This window comes from Buteo buteo, chromosome 3, assembly GCF_964188355.1.
Source record: "Buteo buteo chromosome 3, bButBut1.hap1.1, whole genome shotgun sequence".
Classification (NCBI taxonomy): domain Eukaryota; kingdom Metazoa; phylum Chordata; class Aves; order Accipitriformes; family Accipitridae; genus Buteo; species Buteo buteo.
The window spans coordinates 56611696-56630527 of NC_134173.1; the positions used below are offsets into that span (position 1 = coordinate 56611696).

The following is an 18832-nucleotide window of genomic DNA, read 5'->3' on the forward strand; positions in this document are numbered from 1 at the left end:
GGGAAAATTAGCTCAATTTATTACAGATCAGCCAGAGTAAGGTAATGAGAAATAAAACGAAATCTCAGAACACCTTCCCACCACCCCTCCCTTCTTCCCGGGCACAACTTCACTCCCGGATTTCTCCACCAAAACCCCCCCAGCGGCACAAGGGGGACAGGGATGGGGTTTACGGTCATCACACGTTATTTTCTGCCGCTTCACCTCCTCAGGGTGAGGGCTGATCACACTCTTCCCCCGCTCCAACGTGGGGTCCCACCCACGGGGTCAGTCCTCCACGAACCTCTCCAACGTGGGCCATTCCCACGGGCTGCAGTTCTTCACGAACTGCTCCAGCATGGGTCCTTTCCACGGTGTGCAGTCCTTCAGGAGCAGACTGCTCCAGCGCGGGTCCCCCACGGGGTCACAAGTCCTGCCAGAAAACCTGCTCCACGGGCTCCTCTCTCCGCAGATCCGCAGGTCCTGCCAGGAACCTGCTCCAGCGCGGGGTTCCCACGGGGTCACAGCCTCCTTCGGGAACCCACCTGCTCCGGCGTGGGGTCCTCCACGGGCTGCAGGTGGAGATCTGCTCCACCGTGGACCTCCCTGGACTGCAGGGGGACAGCCTGCCTCACCAGGGTCTTCACCACGGGCTGCAGGGGAATCTCCGCTCCGGCGCCTGGAGCATCTCCTCCCCCTCCTTCTTCACTGACCTTGGTGTCCGCAGGCTTGTTTCTCTTACATGTTCTCACTCCTCTCTCCCGCGGCTGTTTTCTCACTCTCCCCACTTTTTTCCTTCTTAAAAATGTTATCACAGAGGCGTTACCACTATCACTGATTGGCTCGGCCTTGGCCAGCGGCGGGTCCGTCTCAGAGCCGACTGGTATGGGCTCGCTCTCTCTCGAACACAGGGGAAGCTTCCAGCAGCTTCTTACAGAAGCCACCCCTGTAACCCCCCCCCGCTACCAAAACCTTGCCACATAAAACCAATACAGTATCTTTGAGGAGAATAATACACATAATACTACTTGTCACGAAATGACCAAACTATGGGTCTTGTGTAGTGAAAATTATAAGGAAATAGCCCAAATTGTAAGAATTTTCTTGAAATATTATAGGCCTTATTTATAGTCTGTTTTAAATTTTCTGGTATAGTGGTGCAGTGCAGAGTATGAAAAACAGAAGTTAAAACTGAAGATATTAAAAGTTATTAAGACATTAAGGAGTGTGGTAGAAACAGGCAATCCTGCTCTAAAGAATAGTCAGCCTAGGCATGTAGAACATGTAAGCTAAGCTATATGATAAAAACAATCAAATAATACAGATACTTTTCGTCTCAAAATTTGCTTTCTTAAGGATGTTGCCCCTTTAAAAAATCTGTATGTTTTAACCTTTTCTACTTAATATTTACATTTTTCGTTCAATATTGATTGTTTTAAAGATGTTCCTAATTTCTAGTTTGAAATATCACTGTGTCTGTTTCCCGTTTTTTTGTGAAACTTCCTACCTTTACTTTTCGGTTTAATGTATTTAAAATCTTTATCTTTGTCATGTGCTATTTCACCTACTGTGTGTTGTTGGAGCTTCTCAAGTTCTTTTGTTTTAAAATTTTATGTTTAATTGCTCTCTACATCCCTAAAGTGAGAAGCTGCACTATTCTGACTTAATTGCTCTTCCGTGCTGTTACTTACCCCTTCCTGCAGCTGCAAGACATTCACTGAGAAAGCAACCTAATCAGGCATTTACAATTTCAAAATTGCTTAGCCTCTGTGCTAAAAATACCTGCTTATGAATTATGCTCCTCTTGCATGGAAGAATATATTTCTTCAGAGGTGAGGATAAGAAATCAAGGCACTAGATTCTTCCATTCAAAATATCTGTGAGCACTACTGCCACTCTTATTGCAGTAGGACTGGAAGCCCTGCTAGGAAGGTAGCAGAGCACCTGGTGCTGTGCAGATAAATGTGTCTCTTCACACAGGGTGATAATGCTTAGAAGTCCTGTGATTTACATAGCTTTCAATGATATTTGCTATTTGTATAACTGAGAATGCCACTAAAACCCATAGCATCTTTGAAAATACTTTAATCTTTTACCACCATACATAGGATCGTAGAGTAAGTTGGGTCAGATTGGACCTGTGGAGGTTATCTAGACCAATCTCCTGCTACAAGCAGGATTAACTTCAAAGTCAGACCAGGTTTTCAGGATCTTGTCCAACTGAGTTGTAAAAATCTCCAAGGGTGGAGAATCTGTAAGCTCTTTGAGCAGCCTTTTCAGTGCTTAACCACTCTTGTTTTGTTTCTTTCTTATATCCAATTCAATACCTTGGTTGTTGCATTTTGTCCATTAGCTGTATATCTTCAAGAAGAATCTGTCTTCCCTATAGCTTGCTTTAAGTAGTTGAGGAATGCAAGTAGTTCCCCTCTTCCTGCACCCTTCCCTACCCCAGCCTTCTTTTGGCTAACCAAGCCAAAATCTCCCTCAACTTCTCCTTGTATATTGTGTGCTTTAGTGCCCTGACTGTCTTGGTTGGCCTCTGTTGTATTCTCTCCTGTTTGTTTGTATCTCTAGTATTGGGGGGAACCTAAAACTTCTGTAAGAGCACAGGAGCACGAAGTTGCATGTCATATAGGTGTCCAAACAACAAATCTATAAAATGAGTTATCACCCTTTCTTGGTGAGCAGTTGTTTTTCCAACACAGCTAAGTGCTTAATTGCATGCCTAGATTTAGTCTCTGTATTGGCATGTGAAATTAAGGTAGCAGAAAAAAATCATCATTCACCGTTCACAAAAAACGGGAATAGTTTTGACTAAAAGCATTTTGAATATTTTTGTTTTCTAAAGTATTATTCCATTTACAATTTTAGACAGCTAAAAAGACAATTCCTTCAAGGAAAATAATAATCAATGGGAATGTTTGTATTTAATATTTATGGGTATGAAAAAGAAAGTATAAATGATATAGATCTGACATGACATGCAGTAAACACTTGTGACAAACTCTGTCTCTTTATGCTTTAAAACTCTAGTATTTTAAAGATCTGTTGAGTGATTAACATGCAGTTATGCCATTATGCATACCCTGTATCTGGCTGTAGTAAATAAACATTCTTCATTTCACTGGACTCTTTGCAAGTGCAAAGGGTTGATGCATGCTAATCATTTGCAGTACTGGGGTCCAAGGCATGTAGAGCTAAATTCTGCATCCTTTTTATGAGAAGACCAGTTTGTTTTATTAAGGCAATTCGGATGTGACTCCCAAATTATTTTTATGAAAATAATTTTCTTTGTGCAATTTTTTTGTAAAATATTTTCTTTGATATATAAAATCTTCTCAATTTCACCCATGAAAGGACTAAGAAAATTATTAAAATGACATATTTTTCACTAGATTTTCTTCACCACTAGGGGAAATAAGAAAGATATATATTAATTCCTTTGATATTTGTTTGTTTATTTTACTAACAAATACTACTGCTTGCTTTCAAAATGGAAGTGACTCTTTCCTTCTTTGTCTTTTTTCTGTCCTTTCTTTCTTGCTTTCGTGGACATGAACTCCAGGAGGACAAAGTGGTTAGAGCCTTTTTTCTGTCTAAAGTTCTTTTCTTTTTTGGGTAGACTTATTTCCTGGCCTACATTTGCTTTCATTTACGCAGGTGTAATTCCTGCTGAAGGCAAGGGGAGTTACTGTCATTAAAATGAAAGCAATGTTTGGCATGAAAGGCTTTCCTGTTTTTCAGATAACTTACTAATAATATGTGAGTTGTTGTGAACAGTATGCATGATATTCCTCTCTGTTTGCAGCTTTTGTGAGCATGCCCCTGCTTTTCCTTTAGTTTTGCAATATGATATGTGCACAGTTTAAAAAAATTAAATAGGTAATTGTCTCATAGGTGTTTCTCTTACAAAATTAAAAATGAATTTTATCGAAGTGGCATAAAGTTATCAAAATAATTTTTGCACCCTGTGGTGGTCGTGTTTGTATCATTGATATATATGCACTCAACATTTTACCTTTTAATTTTTTTTTTAGCATGGTAGTTCAGTTTTGATTTTTAATGACAATACAATTAGATACAAGTAAACATTAAGAAAACATATTTATTCTAAACATTTAGGAATATGCCACCAATGTCATAGAGTCATCCACTAATATAGAAATTATTTTCTAAATTAAATGGTATGTAGGCATTCCTAAAATGTAGTGCACATATTGTATTGAGCATAATGTTGAAATAATGTTAGATGTTATGCATGTCATTGACACTGTGTTTGTCTTGCTAATATTACACCTACAGTAAATATTTTAATCTGATTTTATTTTAGGTATGTTTAGAAAAGGTAGTATAAATCTGAATTTGAGAATAAGCCTGGATATATTTCAATATTTTACCAAATTAAATGTGATTTTTTTAAATAACAGAATTGAGAAAAATACCTGAGCTACAGTAAATCTGCTCTTCCATGAAAATCTCTAATGTATTCTAAAGAATTGCAATTGCAAAAGCAACTTACCCTGTAGTGCTTGGCGAATAAGTTCCTATATTAGATGAAGTAAAGAAATTCTTTAGCATTCATCTGCATTTAGTGAATGTATACACAGCAAAGTCTTTTGCTACAATTAATGTAATGTTTTATTACTGATAGCAGTGTCAAGGCTCACATTTAACTCACATATATGGTTCAGAAATACTTTGCTTCATACAGAATTTGTAAGCCATCTGCTGTTGTTACCATTTAGGATGTGTTTTCACTAGCAGGCAAGCCATCTTTGTGGTGGGCAACACACTGGTCTCCCAGTCTGTCAGATGGTTACGTAGTTTTCTTTTGGCCTACATCATTAGAGTTTTTCACAATTAAAAGGATGTGAACTCATAGAAGGTGCGAAGTAACACCAGTTCCTAGAATACAGAGGTAGCTGTAGAGTACAAAAGGTAGATGAATAAAAGAAACAATTTTCTCCTTGAAGAATTTACCCTTTCAGTATAATCTTATTAAGTAATTGCTGCAAGCTAACAGCATTCCCACAGTCAATCCAACAACTAATGTCTGTGAGGTACACATCTATATTGTATCAGTATCAAATCCTAAATTCGCTTGGAAAATAAAAAAGAGTGAAGGATATCACAGTAATAAGGTTGTACAATTGTCTAGTTTTACTATGTACATGTGTTAAGGAGGGAAAGGACTGGAATTTTTCTAGCTAATCAACTAGTTAGAGTTTTCCATAAAGAATGATGGTGCCTCAAGTTGCTTTAAGGTAATATCTGTTTCTGCTGGATTTGAAATAGATGTTTTAGAAGTTATAAAGGCAGAAAGAACAGTAAGTATTTTAGGTCAACTTTTTCTTGACTACAAACATTGTGAAATAGGGACAGCAGTTGTATTCATCTTGCTATTTTAGTGCTAACAGTAAGGTTGAAAACCCTGGTGTATTGTAAGCAGATACCATCAAAACAGATACTTGAATATAAACAGGATTTTTTAATTTTGTGTGATACAGCATTTACCGGTAGGTTAACCCACTTAGAGAATCCTTAATATTACTGGTTATCCTTCATTTTCCGTGTTAACATATCAGAGAAGGTGTGAATTCCAGTATTTCTTAAGAGGCCTATTGTATTTTATAATCATAGATTGGCAAATTCAATCTACAGTGCTCCTAGATAAAGCTATAGATACTTGGTGACTGCTGGTTGTATGTTGACCCAATTAAATGACACGGATTTGGAAAATGAGGTATTCAAACCATCAGGTCTGTGAAGAGTTAGAGAGTAGAAAGTCATTTTAGTATGTCCCCGTAGAAATCTCGTCTCATCTTTTGCTAAAGATTAAGGTTGTAGGGAAAAGCTGGGACAGGACATGGTATTGAATGATTGGGACGATCATACACCAGTCTGCTGGTGCTATTTATGGTGGTGGGAAATGGAGCTGGACATGGATTCTAACTGTGTTGTAATGTTGTAGTTGTACCATTAAACATGCATGGAAGAGAACTTATATTACATACTAATACCACTTCAGAGTATGAAGCTCACTGTGCCTTGTTCCACATAGAAGGTGGGAATGACTAATGAATGTTCCAGTCCTTCATTAGTCTGGTATCAGCATATAAAGAAGTACTTTTGAAAAATGGAGACCCAAATGTGCCAGAAAGAAATAATTTATGTTAAATTATTGTCCTGGTTTCAGCTGGGATAGAGTTAATTGTCTTCCCAGTAGCTGGTACAGTGCTATGTTTTGAGTTCAGTATGGAAGAATGTTGATAACACTAATGTTTTCGGTTGCTAAGTAATGTTTAGTTTCGACTATAGTCAAGGTTTTTTCAGCTTCTCATGCCCAGCCAGCGAGAAAGCTGGAGGGGCAGAAGAAGTTGGCACAGGATCCAGCCAGGGCAGCTGACCCAAAGTGGCCAACAGGGTATTCCGTACCATGTGACGTCACATCTAGTATAGAAACTGGGGGGAGTGGGGATGGGGGATTGCTGCTCGGGGACTAACTGAGTGTCGATCGGTGGGTGGTGAGCAATTGCACTGTGCATCATTTGCACATTCCAATCCTTTTATTATTACTGTTGTCATTTTATTAGTGTTATCATTATCATTATTAGTTTCTTCTTTTCTGTTCTGTTAAACCGTTCTTATCTCAACCCCCGAGTTTCACTTCTTTTCCCAATTTTCTCCCCCATCCCACTGGGTAGGCGGGAGTGAGTGAGTGGCTGCGTGGTGCTTAGTTACTGGCTGGGGTTAAACCACGACAATTATAAAAAAGATCATCTCTGAGAAGGAAACAGTTGATTTTTTAATTGAAAAAATAGTGTGATTAGTGAATTTTTTCCTTTATAGTCCTGGTAGTGAGAGGAAGTCATCTTAATTTTCTTGCGTCCCCTTCATTCAGTGCTAGGAAGAATAGTTTCTTGAGGAAGCACTGATGGTACTGGAACCTGCTCTGTAGTCCATCAGAGAAATTGGAAAGACCGAACTACTCAGTATTAATCTCACAGATTCTAACACAGACCTGTAACTCAAACTGGAAGAATAGATATTCTTTTCATAGATTTATTTCTGCATAATAAATTAAACACTTGCTGGTTGTGATCTGGCTTTTAAAAACTTTGATACAATCCATGTAGAGTGTTTAGTTATGGACATATGAGGTTTAGAGACATCAATTCATGTTTTTCAAGTGTTCATTTTCAAGTGACAAGTTTTAAAGTGACGTGAAATGGGCAATTGAGTGGCCTGGCCTTTGGAAGTTCTGATACTTCCTCTGTTCTTTCATCTCTTTTAGTGGGTTCAGGAAGTTGTTTTTAAGGAATCTCTTTTAAACTGCTATAGGTAAATAAAAGCCTTCAACAGAACCGTTTATAATTCTGTAAAGGATGAACCTGAGGAGCAATGCTAGGCAACTTCCTTCTTGTTCTGTCTTTATTTCCTGTGCAGGTAGATAAAACATTTGACACTTCCCTTGGACTAAGTCTTCTACCTTTGTAATGTTATAAATTTTGAAATACTTAAGACACAGACAAATAGCTTGTCTTTAAAAATCAAGTCTTCAACCTTCACCAGTCTTAGAACCTGCAGAATCTTTTTTTGATAGTTATCTCAAAGACCCCTCTAAGCAAATTCAGAATCGAATGTATTTACTGAATAGTTTCCTAGATTAATTTCCCTAATAACTTGACTGACTTTGGAATTTTATTTGAACTTTAATAATTAAATAAAAGTTTAATAATTTTTGAGATTCCTAGACACAGTTCAGACAATGGCAGTTATTTTTAGCAAATTAGTCTCATAAAACAGTTCTATATAAAATTACATTAGAAAAGATCAAAAGCAATTATCATAGGGCATTATTCTCCCTCCCTTTGTCTTATTGCAGTTAAAACTTCCTATTCCCCAGTTTTCCTTCACCATGTTCTGGAGTAATGAATATTATTATTCCAGTCAGCAGAGACCAAGGTGGTGAGAGTGCTTCCTGTCATTTTTGTGGAAATTTCACTGTTAAACAAGAGAGAAATTTTTTCTCATTTTACCTCTGCCATTCTGAACAGGTCCTGGGCCATACCAAGAATCCTGTTGTTTCTAAACTATCTGTGTTGCAGGTCTGTACCTCCACAATGCCTTACAGCTTTCTCACCTGGAATTGCACAAATGTGACAAGTATTTGTAGAAACCATAGGTTGCTCCTCCTACCGCTGCATAGCTTCTTGCTATTGGCAAATATCTGTTTGGGTAAACTCCTACCCTATTCTTGACACTTGACTGAGACTGTGTCTTATGAAGAAACATACTCTGAGTCTCATCAAGGTTTTCATGGGCTGTATATGCTCTAAAGGGTGGGGTTTTTTAACGAAGAAATACGTTAATTTCCAGATTACTGAAATTTGGAAAAAAAACCCAAACCCATTTTTACAAAGAGACTCATAAAAACAATAGGATATTTCCTAGACTTAGAATACCTCTGACAAAGACCTCCTATACCAGCTATTATTTAGGATCATTTTCTAAGATATCTCTCTGCTGTGGGAAGCTTAATGTTTTTCCTCAGCTCTTGAGTATTGTCTTTCAGATTGGGATCTCTAAAAGTAATTCAGAGAGTTGGCAACTTAGACCTTCACATCTTGGGCCACTTGTCCTAGACTGTTCTCTGATCCTATTTCTCATGTATCCATTTGTCTAAGCTGCTCTCCTTTATCTTACTGTGTTCAGAGCTCACTCTTTTTTCCTTCATCACTACAGAATGCACCTCCAGCAGCAGAAGGTGCTTTTAATGAACACAGCACTGAAAGCGCATGGTTTTTCTGTCTTCTGTTTCTTGGAGTTGGATTGCAAAACTTAAATAAAATGGCCTCTCTGAAAATATATTTAAATACTAAGTTGCTTCTTTTCTCTCTGTCAAAATTACTCTGATTACACAGTCAACTCATGTCCTCTACTCAAAAATGTTGCCTAGCTTTCTGTTTTCAGAATTTTCAAGACTTTGATGATGTGGCATTTAATAGAATGTAGTCAGTACACATACATCTTATTAAAGTTGCAGATTTAAACTTGCCTGAAATCCTGATGAAGACCACACATAGTAAATGCATCCTACTGATGGTTAAATTGGCATACAAATCTTTTCTCTAAATTAGATCCCAGGTGTTATAAACTTTGATGGCCTTACTGTCATACTAAGATACACTCTGTGTTGGCCATCACAGTCAAGGAATAGGGATTACACTACATTGTAGTCCAACTTCATATTCGTATTAACTTCTGTGAGCTGCTGGAGAAGCTGGGGAACATGGGGAAGGAATAAGAATTCTTCTTCCTTCTTTTTTTTTTTTTTTTTTTTGTCCCTTCACCACAGTGCCCTTTGGGCCATTTCCTCATGCACAGATCAATGGCATAAATTCCACAGTGTTCAAGGAAAGGGCGATGTGGAACTGCCAGTCTCCTTTTCCAGCTTCTCTTGCATTTGAATGTTAATTGGAAAATAAAAATAAAACAACTTCTTGACATGATGTAGCTTCAGAATGGTCTTAACTGGTTCAATCTAATGACTCCATGGGGGTTTAGAGACTTTGCTTTTGTTAGCAAGCTCCATGCTTGAAGAACACACTCAGATATGTTTCTTGCTTAAGAATGAACAGAAAACTAACTAGAAGAGTAAGTCTGAAAATCTTTTTACAGTCATATATGTACTTTATATTAGATGAGCAAGGGTTTATGTGCCCAAAAACCTGTATAATTTTTTCACCTACAACAGCCAGTGTAAAAGGTACTAGTTCCTCCTATAAACCTTGTCCTGTACATGTACACTATGGTGTTGCAATTTTATAGTACAGAATTTAGAAGTAGTTGGTTTGCTTTTAGATGATACTGAATTTCTGAAAAGCATTAGGGCTGATTTAGAGAGAGCCTGGTGGAATTAGAGGGGCTGACTTTCGTTTTGCTGACTATTTCTTTTATCCTGATAGCACTAGAAATTTATCTTTTAATTCCAAATTGTGCAAAATAGATCCATTTTCCATTTAAATTCTTCTTCAAGCTATCCTAAAATAACCTTATCTTAAAATGTGTGTGGAAACAGTGTAATAACAATATATACTTTATCACATCAGTGAATTCTCACTTTCATTTTTGTTCAAATTAATAGAGCTATTTGCAATTCTAGAACCAGGAGACGAAACAGTTCTTGAGCAGTAAGTTATATTTGCCACCTGTTGCAATATTCAGAAACCATATCATGTGCTATTAAGTTCCAGGTGCAGACCTTTATCAAAGGTAGCTCAGCAAATTCCTTGTTTCAGTCCCAGGTGTGTAACAGCACACCTAGGACTCTTTGGACACAGTTAGACATTATGGCACAGCAGGGGATGGTATAAATGTTTAATTATCTAGACTCAGCTTCAGTGGCTGGAAACCAGTGCCTATATATATAAATAATGAAGACATTGCTAGTAATAAAGCGGCAAACCTTCCAAGGTGTGGTTTGGTGGCTTTTTTTTCCTCAACTGTATACTTAGAGCTTTATTTAGGTACTGTCTTCAAGGAACAGTTTATTGATAGCTTGAGGAATTAAATGAAAAAGGCCTTGCATCTGGGTTAATATTGTCTGTTTGCTGTTTAGATCTGCTGTGTGAAAAAGGAATTCGTATGGCAAGCATCTGTTGATATATCAAATATTGGATGCACATGCAAGACAGTTATTCAGCATAGTATGAGTGACTTTATATAGACGACTTCAGCAGATATTGGGCTTAAGAGCATTCATGGAGAAATTTAAATAAATATGAAAAATACTGTGTTTAAACAAGGTGTCACCTATGAAGTATAAATAGGAGGGTATTTGAAAATTAAAACTTCCTTGGTTTGAATTATTATAAAGGTGCCTTCATTCAGCATCAAGGAGATCTACGGAAAAGCCTGGATTTCAGGTAGCTAATTCAATTTCAGCCAGTTATGTGTATTAATGTTTGTAGTTTGTTGAGAATTAGTTTCATGTAGTTCACAAGTCCTTCTTACCATTTTACAACTGCAAGAACTAAAACACCTGTGCTTTGTAAGCCAAATACATAAAAAAATTAACAGGAGTTCTATTTGATGTTGGGGACAATAAATCCCTAGAGTGTTTTTATACTGATGGAATCATAGCTGTATCTTTATTAAATGAAGTTAGTCATTTAGTTTACTATGTATACAGGTACACCTCCCATTTATCTTTAAAAGTTTAAACTTGGGCAGTGTTAATCACTAGTGTTCATTTAGCCTGTACATCTTTCAGTTTCAGTGTAATTGTTACATAACTTCAGAGTCATGACCTGGTTAATTAAGGTGTTCTTGCTTTTAGATACTTGGTCATATGATTATGAAAGATGATATTTATTGTTAACAAATTGGATTTCTTACAGTTCTAGGTAGGGAATGTATGGTATCTTTCCAAGAGAGTAGAATAGTTTTACTTCTACATTGAAGATAGGGTTCAAATGCTTTTTTCTCCCAACATGTATGACTGTCTAGTTGTCTGTTTGCATTCAGTATTAGTTCATTTTTAAACTATAACACCATGATGATTATGATGATCTATGCCAACGCATGCAGCATGGGCAATAAACAGGAGGAGCTGGAAGCCATCGTGCAGCAGGATAGATATGACTTAGTCGCCATCAGAGAAACATGGTGGGACAACTCCCATGACTGGAGTGCTGCAGTGGATGGCTACAAGCTCTTCAGAAGGGATAGGCAAGGTAGAAGAGGTGGTGGGGTGGCTCTCTATGTTAGGGAATGTTTTGACTGTACAGAGCTACACGATTCTGATGACAAGGTGGAGTGCTTATGGGTGAGGACAAGAGGGAAAGACAATAAGGCAGATATTGTGCTGGGAGTTTGTTATAGACCACCCGACCAGGTTGAAGAGAGGCATGGATCATTCTACAAGCGGCTGGCGGTAGTCTCAGAATCGTGTGCCCTTGTCCTCGTGGGGGACTTTAACTTTCCAGACATCTGCTAGAAATACAACACAGCAGTGAGTAAACAATCTAGGAGGTTCCTGGAGTGTGTGGAAGATAACTTCCTGACACAGCTGGTAGGTGAGCCAACCAGGGGAGGAGCCTTGCTAGATCTATTGTTTACAAACAGGGAAGGACTGGTGGGAGGTGTGATGGTCGGAGGCCATCTTGGGCTTAGCAACCATGAAATAATAGAATTTTCAATTCTTGGTGAGGCAAGGAAGGTCGTCAGCAAAACCACCACTATGGACTTCCGGAGGGCAAACTTTGGCCTCTTCGAGGCACTGGTTTAGAGAGTCCCTTGGGAGACGGTCCTGAAGGGCAAAGGGGTCCAGAAGGGATGGACATTCTTTAAGAAGGAATCTTAATGGCTCAGGACCAGACTATTCCCATGTGCCGCAAGTCGAACCACCGAGGAAAACGACTGGCCTGGCTGAACGGGGAGCTTTTGCTAGGAGTCAAGAAAAAAAGGAGAGTTTATCATCTCTGGAGGAAAGGGTGGGCAACTTGGGATGAGTACAGGGATCTCGTTAGATCATACAGAGAGAAAATTAGAAAGGCAAAAAAAAGCTCAGCTAGAACTAAATCTGGCCACTATTGTAAGGGACAACAAAAAATGTTTTTACAAATATGTTAACAGTAAAAAGAATCCCAAGGAGACTATCTATCCTTTAATGGATACAGAAGGGAACGTAGCAACCAGAGATGAGGAAAAGGCCGAGGTACTTAATGCCTTCTTTGCCTCAGTCTTTAATAGGGAGACCAGTTATCCTCAGGGTACTCCACCCCCTGAGCTGGAAGGTAAGGATGAAGCGCAGAACACCCCCCCCTTAATCCAGGGGGAAATAGTTAGTGACCTACTACGCCATCTGGACACTCACAAATCTATTGGTCCCGATGGGATCCATCCAAGAGTACTGAGGGAACTGGCAGAAGTCCTTGCCAAGCCACTCTCCATCATCTATCAGCGATCCTGGTCAACAGGGGAGGCCCCAGAGGACTGGAGGCTTGCCAATGTGATGCCCATTTACAAGAAGGGTCGGAGGGAGGATCCGGGGAACTACAGGCCTGTCAGCCTCACCTCGGTGCTGGGGAAGATTATGGAACGGTTTGTCTTGAGAGCACTCACATGGCAAGTCCAGGATAAGAAGGGGATCAGGCCCAGTCAGCATGGGTTTACGAAAGGCAGGTCCTGCTTGACCAACCTGATCTCCTTCTATAACCAGGTGACCCGCCTAGTGGATGAGCAAAAGGCTGTAGATGTTATCTTCCTTGACTTCAGCAAGGCCTTTGACACTGTCTCTCATGGCATACTCCTTGAGAAGCTGGCGTCTCATGGCTTGGATAAGTGTACTCTTCGCTGGGTGAAAAACTGGCTGGCTGGCCGGGCCCAGAGGGTTGTGGTGAATGGGGTGAAATCCAGTTGGCGGCGGGTCACAAGTGGTGTTCCCCAGGGCTCGGTGTTGGAGCCGGTTCTGTTTAATATCTTTATCAATGATTTGGTTGAGGGGATTGAGTGCACCCTCAGCAAGTTTGCAGACGACACCAGGTTGGGAGGCAGGGTCGATCTGCTTGAGGGTAGGAAGGCTCTACAGAGAGATCTGGACAGGCTGGATCGATGGGCTGAGGCCAATTGTATGAGGTTCAACAAGGCCAAGTGCCGGGTCCTGCACTTCGGTCACAGCAACCCCATGCAGTGCTACAGGCTTGAGGAAGAGTGGCTGGAAAGCTGCCCGGCAGAGAAAGACCTGGGGGTGCTGGTTGACAGCCGGCTGAATATGAGCCAGCAGTGTGCCCAGGTGGCCAAGAAGGCCAACGGCATCCTGGCCTGTATCAGAAATAGTGTGGCCAGCAGGAGCAGGGAGGTGGTTGTTCCCCTGTACTTGGCACTGGTGAGGCTGCACCTCGAGTGCTGTGTTCAGTTTTGGGCCCCTCACTACAAGAAAGACGTTGAGGTGCTGGAGCGTGTTCAGAGGAGGGCAACCAAGTTGGTGAGGGGCCTGGAGCACAAGTCTTATGAGGAGCGGCTGAGGGAGCTGGGGCTGTTTAGTCTGGAGAAAAGGTGACTCAGGGGAGACCTTATCGCTCTCTACAACTACCTGAAAGGAGGTTGTAGTGAGGTGGGTGCTGGTCTCTTCTGTCAGGTGGCTGGAGATAGGACAAGAGGAAATGGCCTCAAGTTGAGGCAAGGGAGATTTAGGTTAGATATTAGGAAAAATTTTTTTACTGAGAAGGTTGTCAGGCATTGGAATAGGCTGCCCAGGGAAGTGGTTGAGTCACCATCCCTGGAGGTATTCAAAAAGCAAGTAGATGGGTACTTCAGGACATGGTTTAGTGGGCATGGTTGATGGTTGGACTCAATGATCTTGAAGGTCTTTTCCAACCTAAATGATTCTATGATTATATAAAATCATGGGGTTTGCTTTGTACGTGGGAAGGAAATTCGTATTAATCTGCTTTAAATTCTTTTTTAGTTTTATCAAATCCTGGTTTTGCTTGTTTTTGTCATGGACTTCATTGCAAGAGACCAAAGAAAACTTTCACTATAGTGGATGTCTGGCCTCAGATATTTGGGAAAAGCATAATTGTTTCCATTGTTATTAACATATTTGGTTTGTAGCAAAAAGTGAAAAACAGCTCGCAATTGAGCCCATAGAACCAGACACCAATCTCAAGTGCTCATTAAAAATGTCTAAAAAAGTTATTTTTTATTCAAGAGAAAATGCTTTATTATTATGGACCATGTTGCAAAGAGATTATTCTGTGGTAATGTATGTTTCTGGACTCTTTCTTGATTAATACAATTACTTTTGTTTTATAGCTTCTTGATGTATTTATCTTAACTGGTTATTTATAAGAGACTTTGAAATAAAATAGCTATGATCCTGCAACATTAGACTTCAGTAATTTTTTTGTGTCAAAAGCTTAATAAAATACCATAGATACATTTTGTATTGTGAATAGGATTCTGATACTTTTATTGTAGTTGTGTCACAAATTTTAAATTCAATTTTAAATAATAATGAATCCAAGCCTATTAGGCTTTTCCTTTTCCTATAACTTTTAGCTTTTCTTAATGTTATTTATTAATCTTTCCTTTTCATGTTTAGTACAACACTAGCAGCAGAGATTATCTGGGTATTATTTAAGGAAAACCTTGTGTAAATGAAACGTTAACATTTTTAGTAAAGGTAAGGAGACATGATCCATGTTTTGAGTGATTTTTCAATAGATAAACTTCTATTTACTGGTAACTATTCAGATCAGCATGGGGTTCTGTTAGTTGAAGCCTCCTATAGAGCATAGGTGACATGCTGAAAAAGGTAGCTGTAAACTAACTAACTGGGTCATTTTATGTTAAGGCCTGTATCTTTATCATCAAAGTACTGTTTTGGCTCTGTGGAACACATCTGCGAAGTGCATGTCCCTCAGAAGTGATCTGCTGCAAGATATTTTAAATCAGAAGTTTCATAAAACTTCTGTGATCAGTCACCGTTTCAGATCTTTGTCATACCTTTGTCAAAAATATTCCTAAATAAATAAATAAAAAAGATAACTATGCATTTGTATGCATAAGTATGCATTTGATTTGAAAGCATACAGTGTCTAGGCCAACTGAGAATAATAGTACTGTAAATCTGGATGTACTCTGCAGTGACGAAATTAGTAAGCATAGGAAACACAACATTACTTCCTTCAAGGATGGTGAAGACACGACTGATCCAAAGCCACTGCCCCAATGTGCCACCTTGTTCCTGTCATTGTGATAATGCTCTCAGTAGGCGAGATGCTGTAGTGATCTACTTTTCTCAAGCCTCTAACTAGCCTGGAAAAGTTTTCTTCACATCTGTTGATGTGGAAAAACAGAGCTAGATGACATGCACATATTGTAAATTTGTAATTTACATTGTAAATACTCATGCATGCTCTCCCCTGTTTTTCCCTCAAGCTTGCAGTACTTCTCACAGCTGATGCTGAATTGAAAAGAGTTTGTCTCTAGGCCAGAAGGAGAAGAGTTGTATACAAATCTGTGAATTTCCTTTTATTGACATCTCCAAAGCCAATATTTCTCACCTCATTAGCAGCAGTCCTGGCACATGAGGAGTACAACACTGAATTTTGGGCATTAATGGAACTTAAACACATTTTGTTTTTAGACAGTCCTGAGATAATTTGGATATTTTTTTAAAAACTACTAGACATGAAGCATCCTTTTTTATTCAAAGTGCAAGTGCAACTCTTTCCATGTATACCAAAATCATTCCATCCAGATCTGGTTATATGCTTCTGTTTAGTTACAATAAACCTTAAAGCAATCCTATGATTGTTACATGAAGTGTAAAAAAGCAAATCAGGTTCTTTTCCCCTGTCATTTGAAAATTCTGCAGTGAGATCTTTGTTATGTCTTTACAGTTGTGGTTGTCCAATGAGGGAGCTGTGGCTATTATTCTTAAAGCCTGAGGATATAATTAAGTTACTGAGACTTGTCCCATATATCCCAGCATTTGCTAGATTTCCTACAGTTAATTAGAAAGCACTGCAAAGAAGCTACTTAGGCAAGGAGCTTAGATGTTACTATTGTAAGTTCATAAAAAGTGGTTTTACTGTGAAATAGAAGCTTTGTTGTCCTGTGTCGTGGTTTAAAACCCTGGCCAGCAGCTAAGCACCATACAGCTGCTCGCTCACTCCCCTGCCGTGGTGGGATCAGGGGAGAATTGGAATGGTAAAAGTGAGAAAGGAACTCGTGGGTTGAGATAGTAAGAGTTTAATAATTAAAAAGAAATAATAAAAAATAAAATTGTAAGGAAAAGAGAAAAAAAAAAAAACAGAGAGGAAAATAAAACCTAAGAAAGCCAATTAATGCAGATGAGAACAGTTGCTCACCACAAACTGACCAATGCCCAGCCAGTTCCTGAGCAGCAGGTGCCCGCCAACCTCCGCCCCAGTTTATTGCTGAGCATGATGTCATATGGTATGAAATATCCCTTTGGTTAGTTGGGGTCAGCTGTCCCAGCTGTGTCCCCTCCCAACTTTTTATGCTCCTCCAACTTAATTGCTGGCAGGGCAGTCTGAGGAGCAAAGGCCTTGATGCTGTGTAAGCACTACTCAGCAGTAACTAAAACATCAGTGTGTTATCAACATTATTTTCAGCACAAAGCCAAAACATAGCCCCATACTAGGAACTGTGAAGGAAATTAACTCTCTCCCAGCCAAACCCAGTACATCCTGCAGCTTTCATCCTTGCAGTTGTGCGTGATCATGTTCAAACTCTGGTTATAGTTATATATATGGTGATGCTAATTTTGATGTGAGCAGCTCTTCCCCTGTCTGATGTGCCATATACTTACAGGAAATCAACTTGTCAGATGGGAGTGAAGACATAACTGATCCCAAGAAATTCTACAAATAAATTTTTAATAGATTAAAAATAATTGCCTTTCCAATCACTTCAACCTAGGTCCCAAGGAATCCTTTAAATTACTGAAGTTTGATTTCATCTTCATCCTGTTTTTCCTCAACAATCAGTGAAATTGCATGAATGTGGGTTTTTTTGCCTGTACTTCATAGTTTTAGTATTATGAACTTCTATATTTTGAAGAAATCATTCTTCAGAACTATGAACTTGATACTATGTCCATGTGAGGACCTGATGTGAATGTCATGAAAATGATGAAAGTAGCTAGTTTTATTGACTTGGGTTTTTGAGTAGGATGATTTTAGTGAATTTAGAAAAAATCATAGAAAACTTAGAAAAGTATGTATCCTTACTCTATAGGATTTATTGAATGAGTGTTCCTCTAGTTATCAATTTAAATATGTTACCATTTTCTGACCTATAAAGAAACATAGCATTTTCTGATTTTGGGTGGAAGAACTGCTATTTTCACTTCTCTTGGTTGCAGTGTAACTAACTGCACTAAAATACATAAAAAAAAATTGTAAATCATAATTTTTGGAAGTAATTTCTCTCTGAACCAAAATTTTTGTCTTTTCTGATAGGATATTTGAGAATGTTCAGGAAAATACTCTGAATATATGAGAACAAACTGTGCAGCATTCTTACTGTTTTGTTGCTCCTTTTTTAAAAGTTTGAAGTGTACATACTGTTTGCATTCAGAAGTCAGAGCAGGTGTGCATTTACTGTGGTGAGGTTAGCTATCTGTGAGTTACTCTCTCAAAACCAGTGTTACTCAACAAACATTTTTTTAAACAACATACAATTCTGAACAGATATAAGAAAAATGCAGTACTATCATGTTCGTTCAAAACTGAGGACAGAGTTTCCATTGTTCATTAGTATTAGCTGAGTCAGTCATAGTCGGATACAGCAGGCTGTAAATTGTGTATCAGCTGTGTCATGGGAACATGTTTTTCAGATTAGATACATTAAAAAACAGAATACCATCTCCCTTTTATTATATCAAGTCTTCTGTGCTGTCTATTGGTAGCTTTATTGCTTTCACACTTAACTAATACTGATATAAAATTTTCCTGAAAGAGTGCTTTCCTTCCCTCATTTGAAAATCTGAGTCATGTGGAATCAGTCTTTGAGAGAGTTATCTCTTTGTGGCAGTTTAGTTGAAGCTGGAACAATTTTGCCTTTGCAAACCTTAGTTGTAGTAGGGGAAGCCCTCAATCTTTCAGAATTTCTTTTTTACAATTTACCTTTTTTTAAAAAAATCTTTTGAAATGCTATCAGTGTATATAAGTGTATTTTGAAGAATGGGCTGGAATTTCAGTTCTAGAATCTGTGATGGTAAGCTGATCTTCATAAGCTCAGTTGTGGTCATCCATTACATAAAACCAGGAGGCAGTTTACTGGCATACTCGTCATCTGTCATCCACTTTGATTT

At 38.8% G+C, this 18832-nt stretch overlaps 1 protein-coding gene across 26 annotated transcripts in view; it reads left to right on the plus strand.

Annotated features, from left to right (window-relative positions):
- RIMS2 (regulating synaptic membrane exocytosis 2) overlaps positions 1 to 18832 on the plus strand; it is a 489382-nt gene that overhangs the window by 100874 nt on the left and 369676 nt on the right. For 13 of the 26 annotated variants that reach the window (XM_075023763.1, XM_075023771.1, XM_075023767.1 and 10 more), the window contains one exon: positions 3545 to 3556. The exons of the other annotated variants lie outside the window; for them this stretch is intronic. In XM_075023763.1, coding sequence (XP_074879864.1) covers positions 3545 to 3556 — 12 coding nt within the window. The remainder of the gene's footprint in view (positions 1 to 3544; positions 3557 to 18832) is intronic. 26 annotated transcript variants of the gene reach the window in all.